The sequence below is a fragment of the Oncorhynchus nerka genome, linkage group LG21 (assembly GCF_034236695.1).
Source record: "Oncorhynchus nerka isolate Pitt River linkage group LG21, Oner_Uvic_2.0, whole genome shotgun sequence".
Lineage (NCBI taxonomy): Eukaryota > Metazoa > Chordata > Actinopteri > Salmoniformes > Salmonidae > Oncorhynchus > Oncorhynchus nerka.
The window spans coordinates 7,948,052-7,964,450 of NC_088416.1; the positions used below are offsets into that span (position 1 = coordinate 7,948,052).

The following is a 16,399-nucleotide window of genomic DNA, read 5'->3' on the forward strand; positions in this document are numbered from 1 at the left end:
GGTCACGTGATATTATTTTCAGTCCCTGCCGCTTGCCATATACATTGTATTTGCAACATTTTACAAAAAAATAAAAAATACAACTCTGGCGGATAAGTCACTAAAACACCCTCCCCTCTATACATTAACCACGTTTGTTTATGAAGGAGTCATTGCATTCATTTTCTACTTTGACAACCATTTCTAGACGGAAAACCACGCCCCCCTAGACAATGCTCCCCTAGAGACAATCCTGAAGTTTTTACTACAGAACATTGATATATATATATATTGGATTTATTGTAGGATTTTGCGGGTCAACTTGACTGTAAAACGTGCAAGATTTGTAGCATAGGCCTACACATGAAATGTATGCCTTTTCTGCTTCATCACCATTCAGTATGAATGACACATTTACTCTATGAGAAATCCTGATATCTGATCCACAGCATTACTTTTGCCATTAGCAGCTTTTACAAATACAGAGATTTACTGATTTTCACACCAAAATGTACCGACTACAGTACGCGCGCTTCTACTCTCTGCCTCTTGGGGGCGCACTTCGCTTTGCGACGTTCAGTCTAGACGCCATCTTGAGGAGACCCCAAAACTGGTGACAACAATCTCAGGCGCATCATAATGGGATTACTAACCTCTAAATAAAATCACCTCAAACCGTTGTGGGTAGCAGACGTCACCAGAAAGGAGAGGAGTCGTACACCAAGAGTGTATTACTTATCAAAGAAGACTGCGGCGTAGCTAAAGGCAACCTTGCCTGTAGCGAGATGGCTGGCTAGCTATCTATGCCAACAGCTGGTCTGTGTGCCGCTCCGGACTGAACCGTGTGGCCTGCTAGGGAGGAAGGGTGGTGACCACGCAACATGCAATCCCGTTAATTTTACTACAGAATCTAATTTGATTCAAAGACCCTGCAAATTGGATGCGACAATGCACGTATAGATATCACGCTCTTAAAAGTAAATTTAGTTGTCTGGAGTGCTTACGACCCAGCTAGCCTGCTTGATTACAGTGCTGTCTTGCGTTTCCTAAATTATTCCCAACAGGAGACATGTCATCCAACTGTACCAGCGTTGCGCCGGTGAGCGCTAGCAAAACGAAGACGAAAAAGAAACATTTTATAGGACAGAAAGTGAAATTATTCCGTGCAAGTGAGCCTATTCTCAGCGTTTTAATGTGGGGTGTCAACCATACGGTAAATGCATTTTTGTTCATGTTCCCACGCTAGCTTGTTTGTCTTTATGGTGTTTTGACTAGCAAACGGTAACGCGATAGTTAGCCAGCTGCTTGATTGACCAGAGTACATTTTAGAGCTCATCCGTCGTCTAGTAGTCTGTAGTGTATGGGTGTTAGTCAGGTACTTAGTCTGATGCTTAGGTGAAAGCTGTTAACCCTCCATTCTCCCTGGTCAGGAATATCAATGTAGCAACATTCTAGCTATTTGGTGTGCCAGTCGCGTGTGCGCTTTAAAAATGTGCAGCAAATATAGCTGCGACGTTGAACATAAACATTTGACATTACCCCGCGCACTATGCAGGAATTATTCGGCACAAGCTGCATAACGTCTTCTGTTCTGTAAGAACGTGGGATGTGTGGTGGTCTGAAGTGAGCTAGTTAGTTGGTTAGGGGAGGAGGTCGTGAGCACTGCTCCAACCAAAGCATCCATTCTGTCTAGCGCAGGCCAGAGAGGGGTGTGACTGTTGGAGAGCAGCAGGTTGCATTACGCCCCAACCGCAGCCTGACTGCCTATTGTTTTACAGGCATCAATGAATAATAAAGCGGCAAATCTTACATTTGCAGATTCTAGCCTGCATTCATGATTTAACGTGGTTTAGTGTGGAGTACACATTTGAACACTCAACCATAACAATAATAGGCTCACAGTTAGTCTAATTTGAGTGGGAAAAGTGACATTGTCTTCAACTCATCCTAAAATACACTTTATTGAGACTGTTTTTCACCAAATGCATCAAGTTTCTCACTCGCATGAATGCAGCGATCACCAAATGCATTGCAGAGAGCTTCAAGGCTCCATTTTTTTGTGGCCAGCAGTAGTAGGCGAACACACCCCCTTCCCTGCTTGACTGACACCTCCAGATAAATGTCTTTGGCATGAATGTGATGCCCCAGTTTTGGATTCGCTTCACCCACAATTTGAATAACAGTGCTGATGCATCATTTCACTTCCAATGTTTGCATGCATTTCAATATGTTGCCTACACACTAACATGTACATTACATCTTGCATGTACTATTGTCTGTAATTATTCTTTCTCAATTGATTTCCCCCTCTGCTTGCTGTGTTTTTGGTGAGATAATTTGATGTACATTTCAATACCTTATATAAGAAAGATAAGGATAAATATAGACCATCGTCAAATAGGCAGTTCTTGTAGACCAGGGAAAGAATACATGCTTCAAATGGAGAAAACAATGGCATTAATTAACCAAACTCGCATATTTAGTGAAGCTGTAATAATCATCCTGTGATGTATTCCGCAATATTCATAATGGACAAGTTTAGTGTGTGGTGGAGGCTGGGTGTAGATTCAAGGTGTAGGCGGCAGGCTAATTTAGACAAGAAAGACGTCAAAAGAGCCTTCTCCTCAAGGCTCTCATAACCAGAATATATTTAATCTTGGTAGTCAGTCGTAACATCGTTCTGCTAGTCACAAAGCCGGATGAATTCAGTTCCAAACTAAGCTTTTGCTCAGAGAATACCTTTGTCAGTTGGAGCATATAGCCAAACACAGATTTAATTGAAGCTCCCTTCAAAAACATGGATTCAGTCTTGATGGTAGATAATGCCAGCCTTACAGGCTTTCCAACACCGGGAATAACCTACATCTTCAAATCTGATACGGGCCTTCATCAAACTTACAATAAAATCTGCCATTGAGCAGACACTTTTATCTAACGCGACTTAGTCATGCAGATGGGTGGTCCCGGGAATCGAACCCACTACCCTGGCTTTACAAGCGCCATGCTCTACCAACTGAGCTACAAACGACCACCTTCATCAAACCTTGTGTGTAGTTTGATTAGACATAATCCAACATATAGTCAGGATATCGATTGTGTCTGCCTGCTGAAGGCATTAAGCTACGCCTCTAATGACAAAATGAATATGATGATACTTTTGAAGGACACATTCATTTGGGCTCCCGAGTGGCGCAGCAGTCTAAGGCACTGCTTCTCAGTGCTTGAGGAATCGCTGTTGACACCCTGGTTCAAATCCAGGCTGGATCACAATCGGCTATAATCGGGAGTCCAATAGGGTGGCGCACAATTGGCCCAGTGGTGTTTGGCCGGTGTAGGCTGTCATTGTAAATAATAATTTGTTCTTCGTTTGACTTATCTCGTTAAATAAATAAAAATTGACCAGAGCATAACCTGTCGGCATGATAGACAGTGATCTTTATAGCATGTCAGACAGTTGAATGAGAGTCTATCCCTTGAAGTAGTCTCAGAGAGAGCCTGATATAACTCAAAACCCCAGCTCTATGAGAGGCTACTTGGCTATGTCCTGCATATTCCATACAACTCCATGTGTTTGTGCTCCGTATGCTATTATTTTTCTACCTCAAGGTAACTTTCCCATTTCTCTCCTATTTTAGCCGAGTCTGTGTCTCCCGGATGCATTCTTGTCTCCTTTTTTTCTTTTGAAGCGTTTATTCACGTTCCCTCCCTGCCCCTCCTCTTACTGTCTGGAGTTCATAAATCTATGGAGAGGGCTGGGAATCAGTCTGTCTGTCAGTGAATCTGTCTCGTTAGATAAGATCAACAGTGTGACAAGGGACTCAGCCAGAGAGCACTGCTGTCAGTTCGCTTTGGTCCAAAGTGAATGATTGTCGGTAAATAGACACTGGTTCACTGCAGTTTGGTCTGGTGTGGGGATTAGTGTGTTGACCTCCTCTTCCCTGCTCTAGCATTCTATTCTGATCTCCTGCTCTTTCTATCTCCCCTCTATTTCAGATCAACGAGTTAAGTAACGTGCCTGTACCAGTAATGCTGATGCCTGATGATTTTAAAGCCTACAGTAAGATCAAAGTGGACAACCACCTATTTAACAAGTAGGTATCCCGAGTCCTAACTTTGCAACCTGCCATACCATATTACTGCACACCATATTACTGCACACCATATTACTGCACACCATATTACTGCCCACCATATTACTGCACACCATATTACTGCCCACCATATTACTGCACACCATATTACTGCCCACCATATTACTGCACACCATATTACTGCACACCATATTACTGCCCACCATATTACTGCACACCATATTACTGCCCACCATATTACTGCACACCATATTACTGCACACCATATTACTGCCCACCATATTACTGCACACCATATTACTGCCCACCATATTACTGCACACCATATTACTGCCCACCATATTACTGCACACCATATTACTGCACACCATATTACTGCCCACCATATTACTGCCCACCATATTACTGCCATACCATATTACTGCCCACCATATTACTGCATACCATATTACTGCACACCATATTACTGCCCACCATATTACTGCACACCATATTACTGCCCACCATATTACTGCACACCATATTACTGCACACCATATTACTGCACACCATATTACTGCACACCATATTACTGCCCACCATATTACTGCCATACCATATTACTGCCCACCATATTACTGCATACCATATTACTGCACACCATATTACTGCACACCATATTACTGCCCCATATAAACTCAAACAAGAGGCCAATTTAGCTGCATTGTCTAAAATATACGGTACGGTACTACCTGAAATCTGCTAACACTATGTTATGCTACTGATTGACTTGGTTGGCCCAATTGTCTATGATGTGGTGTGCTTTTAAATCACTAGCCAGATCAAGTTCCTCTTATCACCTGTAATATAACTCACCATGGGTCTAGCGATCCCCACTACACTGGAGTTGTAGTCAAAACATTAACTGAACACTTAACTGAGCAGCTTTACAATGGAAATCGTCCTCATAGTGAAGCACCTCTAGTATGCTGGTCTGGAGCTTCTCATATTTCCTTGATCTAGTCCAGTGAGTTCCTCAGACACTCTGACTCTGCTAATGGACTAACCATAGATTTAGAGTAATAGAATGGACATGAACCTTCTTATGACGTGCTAAACAGTCAGCATTTTGGTCAGGGAGTTGGTCAACCATGGTTTGCCAGAGCTGTGATAAGATATTGTGTAATGTAATGAATTTGAAGAATTTAGCTAGCCAGACAGTTTTAGAGGAATGATTCCATACATTTTGTCAAGTGAACTGCCAATATGCCAACATTCCATTCAAACAATGCAATCAATCCACAGCCATAAACTGTCTGAGATCAGTTGATGATAGGACTTAGACAAGTTGTAATGTAACAAGTACTGACATTGTGTCATGTAATAGCACTCACAGCTTTCTAAGAAAACGCCAAATTGAGACAATAATGGTCCGTTTACATGTATTTTAGAAGCTATTTATACAGAAAATGAGTTTAAAACCCGGATAAACTGTATGATTTATATGACTATTTTAGGTTGGTAATAAGTCTACTACACATCTTCTGATATATCACATGCCTTACTTTTATTTTCCTGCATCAGTCAAATCAGGATTATGCCTCTGGCGATCTCCACTACACTGAGGTTGTAGTCAAAACATTCGTTGAACACTTAACGGATTATCTTTGCATTGCAAATCATCCTCGCAGTGAAGCACCTCTAGCGTAGTATGCTGGTCAATTGCTTCTCACATTTCCGTTATCTGTTCCAATGCTTCCTCAGATGACATCAACGCTCTGACTGCTAATGGGCTAACACACTCTTCTATATTAACACTCTTCAACACTCTTGTATCCCTCAGAGAGAACCTGCCCAGCCGCTTTAAATTCAAAGAGTACTGCCCTATGGTGTTCCGCAACCTGAGGGAGAGGTTCTCCATCGATGACCAGGATTACCAGGTAAAATATGGTCTCCCGTGTGGAGATGTCTACGGGGGAAGAATGTAGGATGGGTTAACTGACGAGAAAGACAGTTTGAGGATGGGTTCACAGTAGCGAACTGAAAGACAGAGTGAGGATAGACGTTTGCTTGGCACGGCTCAGTAATGTCAAAAGGCTGGAGGACAGTTAAGGTGAGAGCAGATCAGAGTACCAGAGGGAACTCCCGGTTGTTCCCTGCCCAGTTTGACTCATTGCAGATTCCAATTCTTCCCTCAAGCCAATGTAGTAAGTCTTTCTCTGGATTTCACCCTTCAACCCAATGTAGTAAGTCTTTCTCTGGATTTCACCTTTCAACCCAATGTAGTAAGTCTTTCTCTGGATTTCACCCTTCAACCCAATGTAGTAAGTCTTTCTCTGGATTTCACCCTTCAACCCAATGTAGTAAGTCTTTCTCTGGATTTCACCATTCAACCCAATGTAGTAAGTCTTTCTCTAGATTTCACCCTTCAAACCAATGTAGTAAGTTCTTCTCTGGATTTCACCCTTCAACCCAATGTAGTAAGACTTTCTCTGGATTTCACCTTTCAACCCAATGTAGTAAGTTCTTGTCTGGAATTCACCCTTCAACCCAGTGTAGTAAGTCTTTCTCTGGATTTCACCCTTCAACCCAATGTAGTAAGACTTTCTCTGGATTTCACCCTTCAACCCAATGTAGTAAGTCTTTCTCTGGATTTCACCTTTCAACCCAATGTAGTAAGTCTTTCTCTGGATTTCACCCTTCAACCCAATGTAGTAAGTCTTTCTCTGGATTTCACCCTTCAACCCAATGTAGTAAGACTTTCTCTGGATTTCACCTTTCAACCCAATGTAGTACGTTCTTCTCTAGATTTCACCCTTCAACCCAATGTAGTAAGACTTTCTCTGGATTTCACCTTTCAACCCAATGTAGTAAGTTCTTGTCTGGAATTCACCCTTCAACCCAGTGTAGTAAGTTTTTCTCTGGATTTCACCTTTCAACCCAATGTAGTAAGTCTTTCTCTGGATTTCACCCTTCAACCCAATGTAGTAAGTCTTTCTCTAGATTTCACCCTTCAACCCAATGTAGTAAGTTCTTCTCTGGATTTCACCCTTCAACCCAATGTAGTAAGACTTTCTCTGGATTTCACCTTTCAACCCAATGTAGTAAGTTCTTGTCTGGAAATCACCCTTCAAGCCAATGTAGTAAGTCTTTCTCTGGATTTCACCCTTCAACCCAATGTAGTAAGTCTTTCTCTGGATTTCACCTTTCAACCCAATGTAGTAAGTCTTTCTCTGGATTTCACCCTTCAACCCAGTGTAGTAAGTCTTTCTCTGGATTTCACCCTTCAACCCAGTGTAGTAAATCTTTCTCTGGATTTCACCCTTCAACCCAATGTAGTAAGTCTTTCTCTGGATTTCACCCTTCAACCCAATGTAGTAAGTCTTTCTCTGGATTTCACCCTTCAACCCAATGTAGTAAGTCTTTCTCTGGATTTGTTGATATAGAACTAAAAGACTGCCCCCTTTTTACTGAGTTATCACATGTAAACAGTGTGTGTTTAGAGAATCATATCAAGCATAGTTTGTTACATTAAGTTAAACTATCTTGGTAGCCTTGCTAAATGGATCCCTATGTGAAGGTTTTCTTTGAGCCTGGAATAGCTCTGTAAATGAAATCCATTGATCCATTACTAACTCGTGAAGTAATTATGAAACATTTTCTTTGTAGAGGGCTTTTCATTCACGCCAAAGCCTCAATTTTCTGCTCTGTATGTCTCTCCCTCCCCCGGGCTCCCTCCTGTGGTGGATCATCACCAGAACTCTCTGACGAGGAGCGCCCCGCTGAACAGCGACTCCCAGGGGCGCTTTGGCAACCGCTTCCTGTCCAGCTACGACCACCGCTTCGTCATCAAGACGGTGTCCAGCGAAGACATCGCCGAGATGCACAACATCCTCAAGAAGTACCACCAGGTGGGAGAGTTACCGCAGGCACAAATATAACGCGTTACAATTTAAAAATATATATTTTCTGTACAAACATACATGTAGTACATGTTGAAGGGAGCATGTTGTCCTCAAATATCGAGGACCTTTCAATGTGGTGCTGCAGAAATATCAGTGAATTGTCCGATTTGACGGGACTATCCTTTTGTAATAGCTAACAATTATGCCAACGTCATTACTGGAGCTCTCCCACTGTTTCCTTTGCATTACTCATTCTCCTTCCTCCTCTCTCTCTCTCCTTTCCTCTCCCTATATTTCCATCCTCCTCCTCTGGGTCTCCTCAGTTCATAGTGGAGTGTCATGGCAGCACTCTGCTCCCCCAGTTCCTGGGCATGTACCGGCTAACAGTGGACGGGGTTGAAACGTACCTGGTGGTGACCCGTAATGTATTCAGCCACCGTCTCACCGTGCACCGCAAGTACGACCTGAAGGTAGGTGTCGATATGCACACTAGCTTGGAGGGAACTAACTGGGAGAACACTTACTGGTAGTACACGAACTCCAGTAGGGCACTAGGAGCACACTTACAGCTGTAACACTGTTGGCGCTCATTGGGGTAAGGGCATTTATAACAAGCTCAATGCATAGGGTGCTTGCAGAGTATTCCGGTTCCCAGTAGAACTCCAGCAACTTACTTAAGTCTAGATTAATAGACTATTTTCTGCTTATGTGATGTATTCTTTTTTATTATTATTATTTTTACCTTTATTTAACTAGGCAAGTCTGTTAAGAACACATTCTTATTTACAATGACGGCCTACCCCCGGCCAAACCCGAACGATGCTGGGCCAATTGTGCTCCGCCCTATGGGACTCCCAATCACAGCTGGATATGATACAGCCTGGAATCCAACCAGAGACTGTAGTGACGCATCTTGCACTGAGATGCAGTGCCTTAGACCGCTGTGCCACTCGGGAGCTCATTACTTAGAAGGGGAAATGGTTAAGAATTCTGCTCTTGTGGAAAAGCTCAGTAAATCTGTCTCTTTGTGCATGGGCAACAACACTGAGAATAGAGGTGTGATGGCGTAGATGCCTATTGACTCGCAGAATGTCGTTTCCCTTCACAACAAACACCTCTGTGGCTGACAGGCTTTCTCTGGGGGGGGACAATTCTGCTTTCTGAAATATGACAATGTTATAACCATACTGTCAAGTCCAGGAGAAACAAAGGGGGAACAAAGATGCAACGAATGTCTGTCTCTAACTCTGAATTCCGTAACATCTCTGTGAATGATCTTCTTTTTTTTCTCTCGTTCAGGGTTCCACAGTCTCAAGGGAAGCCAGTGACAAAGAGAAGGTGCGTTCATTTACATAGATACGATGATGAGAGTTGGGGTACAATGACAGGAACCCAAAATAATTGTGTGGATCAGGCTATAAAAAAAAGCATCAAACTAACCAGCTAAAAACAAAACTCATTTTACAGCCCAAAATACTTTTAGAAAAGTGCAGAAGTAATGATTTTTCCATCTAATGATAATGAAGCACAAATGAAATAACACATCCACAGTTGGGCCATGTCCGACTGCTGTCCATGCTGCGCAGAAGGGGAAGTCAAAAGGGGGTGAGTGTAGTCCATGTGGAATAGTTAGCTGTGTGCGCTGGTAGTATCCACCATGCGAGTTACATTACCCGCTCTGAAACCTAGAAGTAGTTATTTCCCTTCCTGGCTACGTCTTTTGTAGAGCGGTGCGTGATACTGCTTTGTGACTCTGCTGAGTTGTTGTTGGGAACAGAAGGTTGCTGGTTCACGCCCAGTGAGGGACGGACAGAACCTGGTGGGGCCAATGTCACTGGTCGGATTCGTACTGCGGACCTCTCGCTCAAGAAACCCACTATCTTAACCATTACACCAAGAGGAAATAGCTGAAATAGTTGTTCTCGCTAAAAAGGCAATCCAAGGACAATGAGTGGAAACTGAATCAAATGACCCTACTTTTCATGCATCAAAATGAACAGCAAGAAAGGACCTCTGTCATTTGTGCCAGTCTCTGAATATTTAGATTCTAATTTCTATCACTCTGCCCAGGCCAAGGAACTCCCCACCTTTAAAGACAACGACTTTCTGAACGAGGGCCAGAAGCTGCAGATAGGAGATGACAACAAGAAGTACTTCTTGGAGAAACTAAAGCGTGACGTAGAGGTAGGAGACATCTCACGGCTGCTCGGATTGATGTTGTTTTTATTCTCATTACAGTCGTCGTTGTTTAAATATCCGGGTAAATGGACTTCTGCACATTGTGTTTTGTTTCTAGTCCTTTCAACTAGTTTCACCTAAGTACCTGTGAACAAAGACATGACTTTAGGTTGACAAATAGAAGTATAGTGAGATTAATGTCCTCCAGGGAAATTTCCCAAATTAACATTTGTTGCCATCTCTCCCGTTTGTGTACATCAGTTCCTGGCCACTCTGAAGATCATGGACTACAGTCTGCTGGTGGGGATCCATGATGTGGACCGGGCAGAGCAGGAGGAGATGGAGGTGGAAGCAGGAGGAGAGGAGGAGGAGTACGAGAACGATGGGATGGGAGGAGCACTCACCGGCTCCTTCGGCACCCCTCCAGACAGCCCTGGGAACCCCCTCAACTTTGGCGGGTTCTTCAGCCCTGGCGAGTTCGACTCCTCCGTGGACGTCTACGCAATCAAGAGCAACGACAGTAAGAGACACTCTTTCTTGAGTTTTGTCAAGTGATTTTTCTATGCAATTGTGCTATATTTGTGCTACTCTCTATCTACAGTGCCTTCAGAAAGTATTGACACCTTGACTTTTTCCACATGTTGTTGTGTTACAGACTGAATTTAAAATGGATTACATTTGAGAAGTTTTGTCACTGGCCTACACACAATAAATACCCCATAATGTCGAAGTGGAATTATGTTTTTTTTTCGAAATGTTTACATATTAATAAAAAATTGGAAGCTGAAATGCCTCGCAAAGAAGGGCACCTATTGATAGATGGGTAAAACAAAATACAGACATTGAATATCCCTTTGAGCAATGGTGAAGTTATTAATTACACTTTGGATGCTGTATCAATATACCCAGTCACTACAAAGATTCAGGATTCCTTCCAAACTGGAGAGGAAGGAAACCACTCAGGGATTCCACCATGAGGCCAATGGTGACTTTAAAACAGTTACAGAGTTTAATGACTGTGAAAGGAGGATACTGAGGATGGATAGACAACATTGTAGTTATTCCACAATACTAACTTAAATGACAAAGTGAAAAGGAAGCCTGTACAGAATAAAACATAATCCAAAACATGCATCCTTTTTGCAACAAGTCACTTAAAATAATACTGCAGAAAAGGACCTGACGGTTGTCTAGCAGTGATTAACTTCTTGATGCACCCATCCCGTTAGCGGGATCATTTCCGTCAACATCCGCTGAATTGCAGAGTACCAAATTCAAATTAAATTACTAAAAATATTTCATTTTCATGAAATCACAAGTGCAATATAGCAAAACACATCTTAGCTTATTGTTAATCCACCTGGCGTGTCAGATTTCAAAAAAGCTTTTCGGCGAAAGCATACCAAGCGTTTATGTAAGGACATCTCTCTCAGCAGACAAAACATAACAAACAGCTAGCAGCCAAGTAGATTGGTCACGAAAGTCAGAAAAGCAATAAAATGAATCACTTACCTTTGATGATCTTCGGATGTTTGCACTCACGAGACAGTTACACAATAAACGTTCCTTTTGTTCCATAAAGATTATTTTTATATCCAAAATACCTCCAATTGGTTGGCGCGTTATGTTCAGAAATCCACAGGCTCGAGCGGTCACGACCTGGCTGACGAAAATTCCAAATAGTATCCGTAAAGTTCGTAGAAACTTGTCAAACGTTTTTTATAATCAATCCTCAGGTTGTTTTTACAATATATAATCGATAATATTTCAAAAGGACTGTACCTTCTTCAATAGGAGAGAGAGAGAAAATGTCTGCTTCAAGCTGTTGCGCATGCAAAACGCTGCTGGCACCCAGCCATCCAATGACACGATGTGATCTTTCTCGCTCATTTTTCAAAATAAAAGCCTGAAACTATGTATAAAGACTGTTCACAACATGTGGAAGCCATAGGAAAAGGAATCTGGTTGATATCCCTTTAAATGGAGCGAAGGCAGGCAATGGAACAGAGAGCTTTCAGGAAAAACAGCACTTCCGGGTTGGATTTTCCTCAGGTTTTCGACTGCAATATCAGTTCTGTTATACTCACAGACAATATTTTGACAGTTTTGGAAACTTTAGAGTGTTTTCTATCCTAATCTGACAATTATATGCATATTCTAGATTCTGGGCCTGAGAAATAGGCAGTTTCATTTGGGTACGTTTTTCATCCAAACATCAAAATACTGCCCCCTACACTCAACAGGATAACAACCAATTTGACAGAGCTTGAAGAATTTTTAAAATAACAATGGGCAAGTGTTGTACAAACCAGGTGTGGAAAGCTCTTAGAGACTTACCCGGTGCTTCTACAAAGTATTGACTCAGTGTTGTGAATACTAATGTAAATTAGCTATTTCTGTATTTCGTTTTCAATACATTTGCAAAAATGTCTAAAAACACGTTTTCACTTTGTCATTATGGGGTATTGTGTGTAGATAGGTAAGCAACCAGGAAATGTTGGAGCAATTTCTGTATAGTGCATCTTGAATTAACATTTGAAAATTTAACTAATTTTAGAACAGACATCATGGGACAGCCCAGTGAAAAGTAATACTTGCTATTTATACACCTATTCACTGTCTTGCTCCTTGTGGTAGGTGCTGTGAAGAAAGAAGTGTACTTCATGGCTATCATCGACATCCTCACGCACTACGACGCTAAGAAAAAAGCTGCACATGCTGCCAAAACTGTGAAACATGGGGTGAGTAATGGACTAGATCTGACCTAACATGAAGCCAAGTGTTTAGGCTACAAAGATGCTAGATCATATAGTAGTTTTAAGTAGAAGATGATCTTGTGAGACGTGTTATGACGTAGAAATTGTAGTTGTATGTTCCTAATGTGCATATGTTTACACTTTACTCTCTGTTGTCCCTCCCTCAGGCCGGGGCAGAGATCTCCACCGTAAACCCAGAGCAGTACTCCAAAAGATTCTTTGAGTTCATGTCCAACATCCTGTCATAGAATCATCTCTCCTACCCCAGCCAATCACTACCTGTCATAGAGCCATCAGCCACACCCACCCCTCTCTCGCTCCGCCTGCCCCTCCCACCTGACTTAGCCCCACCCAGGGGACGACAGGTGGAAAGGATGCACAGACAACAAGCCTGTTCCATTGACCCACAGAGGGGGCGCCGGACTCTTTCTTTAAAAAAAAAAAAGCAACGCGTCTCTTCTCCTCCCATGTCCTACTCCCCGGTCTGAGTGCTCAACAAAGGAAGGCATGTGAAACAGAGTTCTATAGGATATTTGAGACCCCGCCACCTTATACTAGTCCTCACGCCAGCACGGGAACTGTCTCACTAATGCCTTGAAAGAGTCTGCTTCAGCAGTAGGAGTCTGTTTAGTACCATCTGTTCGTGATTATTTTGACACACACACACCTCTCACAGACACAGAAGCGGTCAGATCGCATTAATCTTTTGACCTAGTGGCCAACAGGCGTTTACAAACTCTGACTTGTCAGGAGATCCGCAGCCGACAGTAACAAAATTGGAAATGCAGGAAATTAATATATAAGGGTTTTACGTAAATGAATGCAATATCAAAATGCATGGCTAAAATGTACATGACTTCGCCAGTTAGCTGAAACGGCAAACCACTGAACTTAGCATCTGAGCATTATGACTAAAAAACTAAAAACATGTCTGAATGTTACGTTGCCATATTGTTCTAAAAACTTGACATTTTTACCATGAACTTGGAGGTTGGTAAAAGAAAATCCACATAAGGGGAATACTAAAGCAAATGCTTGTTTTATTACCATAAGAATTGTTTTTTTTATATCTTGTTTACATTAATGTAGCATTTGTGTTTGTATAGTTGTTTTGTTATCGACGTTAGATCAGAAAAGTTACTTGAAAAGGATTCATTACATATTAAAGGGAGTTATTGTTTTTTTTCCCTGAATCTAATTCATTTTCTCACCTTTGACTAACAAAGATCATTCCTTCGTGCCTTGTAGAGGTGGTTTTAAATTAAGTTAATATAATGACCTATTCTGTATCGAGAGCAATGCAAAATTTCCGCATGAGACAAGTGTTAGACAGTAGCTGTTTAGCTGCTCAATTCATTCAAATTAGTCCCTGGAAACTATTCATCTCATGAGATTACTGAATTAGGCTGCAGACTTCCTGGTTTTATTAATCCAGTTATCATAATCTGATAATGTTAAGACATCTTTCATTACTTGCTCTGAAATAACATACCAGGCAAACCAGAGTCATTGTAACACTAATAGTCATTAATTTATGTAATGTAAATGTTAAGAAAAACAGTACACGCAGTGTTTATCATTTTCATACAAAATAGTGGGAATTGGTAAAGATGAGGGGTTGAAGCAGCAGAGGGAGAGGAGCTTTAATCCATTCGGGCCTTCAGGGTACGTGTGGTGATCTTGTCCTTCTCACTGTCAAAATAAGTCAAATCAAGGTACTGTCACTACAACATTGACATTGACATTGACACTACAACATCACTACAGCGTTACTAAAGATCACCATCTAAATGTCATGTCAATTGTATGAATCCTCAGATTAATTACAAATTTAGCAACTATTTAATCCAAAATGTAGGCAGTGGGAAAGGAAAAGTATAACTGTGCTTACATGACTTGCACGACGACACCCATGCCTGAAACGGCATCCCTGTCCACTGCATTCAGCATGGCTTGGGAGATGGTCTCAAACAGGTCCTCTGGTTCCTGCAGGTGTAAATAAAGACAGTCAGAGACATAGTCAACTATCACACTCAATGTATTATCTTACAATACAGGACACAATAACCTACCATGTCTGGCTCCCAGAGAGATTCACACATGCCGTACATCTGCTCTGAGCACGTGCCGCTCACAACAAAGTCCTCTGTCACCATGGGGCAGCCAATCAGGTCCAGGGAGCAGATGAATGGCTCAAAGGTCTTGGGGTCTAGACCAGCGATCACAGGCTCAATGTAGTATGGCCCAAATCTGAGACAACGGATTCACGTTTGATCAGTCACAGACTTGCCACCCAGGCGGAAGTGTAGACTTGTATATGAAATACTGTGCTTCTTCACATCAGTGAACTCACCTCCTCTCATAGAGCAGGTTGGAGACCATGCTCATGAATGTCTTAGGTTTGATCTGACGCCCCTCCTTCAGCTCATAGAGGTTCAATCTGAACTTGAGCCTCTGGGAACTGTTCGAGAAATAGAGTGGATATTTAATATCACCTGCAAAGTCAATCTGTTGCACTGACCATCTAAATACTCCAGAACTTGGGAGATACGAGGTGCACTGATGGACCAAGGCACACTTACACTGTCTGCACGTCAGTAGCCAGACCAGCCAGGCCAATGTAGAGTCTGTCTCCCATGGGAAAGATCTTCTGGAAGTCGGTGGTCACCATCTGAGCCTGTACACCGAATCTCCGATCTGCTGCAATGGCTACACATTGCTTACCCTTCATCGCCATGACGGCGCCACCATTATAGGACATAATAGACTGGGGATGGAAGACAAGGAAGGAGACGAGGGATAGAAGTTAAGTAGCAATCGTGACGGGGACAATTTCAAAACCCAAACAACATTTCCATCACTAACTATTGAGTTAATAACTTTGACGGGTGACCATCACTTGAAACATTCGTGAATCAGTAGCAACATTGGCACAACTAACGTCAAGATTATAAACTTCCATCAACAGACTCCCAAATTGCATGAGGTTGTTTTATCCCTCTTCAGATAGCTAGTACCAACATTAGCTAGTCAGTTCATTCACAGACTAGCGTTAGCGACAATAATCCAGTTTATAGTTAACTAGGTTGCGAGTTAATGTGGTAGTTACGTTTGGAAATTGCCAAACGCTAGTTATATTTTCGTTGAACAAGTTAGTTACCATTGCAGGTGACTTTTGGCATGACTAGCTAACGTTAGCAAGCTAAATGCTAACTACCAAACTGATTAGGCAGCCGGTTGCTAACGTTAGCTGAGCTAATTTTACCAACCAATCTACGGACCACAAGTACTAGCTACATGCATACATTGTTTATTGACAATCTTACCATTGTGAATACGTTGAGGTGTCTTCCTTAGCTTTGAAATATCTTGTAAATGTTCACTATTTTTAATGACTGCGGATAACAATCCCACAGTGACTACACGATTTGGAACAGCCGGAAATCAGTCAACCTGCTGTTTGAAACGTCATTCGGTACTACACGATGATTGGGTTTGTAAAAAAGTTATG

At 42.1% G+C, this 16,399-nt stretch overlaps 2 protein-coding genes across 4 annotated transcripts; one reads left to right on the forward strand and one right to left on the reverse strand.

The window, feature by feature from the left end:
* The first annotated feature begins 546 nt into the window (after positions 1–546).
* LOC115103773 (phosphatidylinositol 5-phosphate 4-kinase type-2 beta-like) lies at positions 547–14,068 on the forward strand. Of its 3 annotated transcripts, none has more exons than XM_065006249.1 (11): positions 547–1,192; positions 3,973–4,070; positions 5,893–5,989; positions 7,808–7,960; positions 8,278–8,424; positions 9,254–9,292; positions 9,506–9,559; positions 10,025–10,138; positions 10,394–10,652; positions 12,770–12,873; positions 13,056–14,068. In XM_065006249.1, the coding sequence occupies exons 1-11, from the start codon at positions 1,049–1,051 to the stop codon at positions 13,134–13,136; spliced, it is 1,290 nt and encodes a 429-aa protein (XP_064862321.1). In that variant the 5' UTR covers positions 547–1,048; the 3' UTR covers positions 13,137–14,068. The 3 variants fall into 3 exon arrangements, with proteins under 3 accessions (XP_064862321.1, XP_029480559.2, XP_064862322.1); XM_065006250.1 differs by lacking the exon at positions 547–1,192 and adding an exon at positions 1,215–3,851; XM_029624699.2 differs by lacking the exon at positions 9,506–9,559 and having other exon boundaries at positions 548–1,192.
* Positions 14,069–14,394: 326 nt separating this feature from the next.
* Positions 14,395–16,347, reverse strand: LOC115103775 (proteasome subunit beta type-3). Its single transcript, XM_029624701.2, has 6 exons — positions 16,215–16,347; positions 15,471–15,655; positions 15,242–15,349; positions 14,961–15,138; positions 14,780–14,874; positions 14,395–14,580 (listed from the first exon to the last, which is right to left on the reverse strand). The coding sequence occupies exons 1-6, from the start codon at positions 16,215–16,217 to the stop codon at positions 14,532–14,534; spliced, it is 618 nt and encodes a 205-aa protein (XP_029480561.1). The 5' UTR covers positions 16,218–16,347; the 3' UTR covers positions 14,395–14,531.
* Positions 16,348–16,399: the final 52 nt, after the last annotated feature.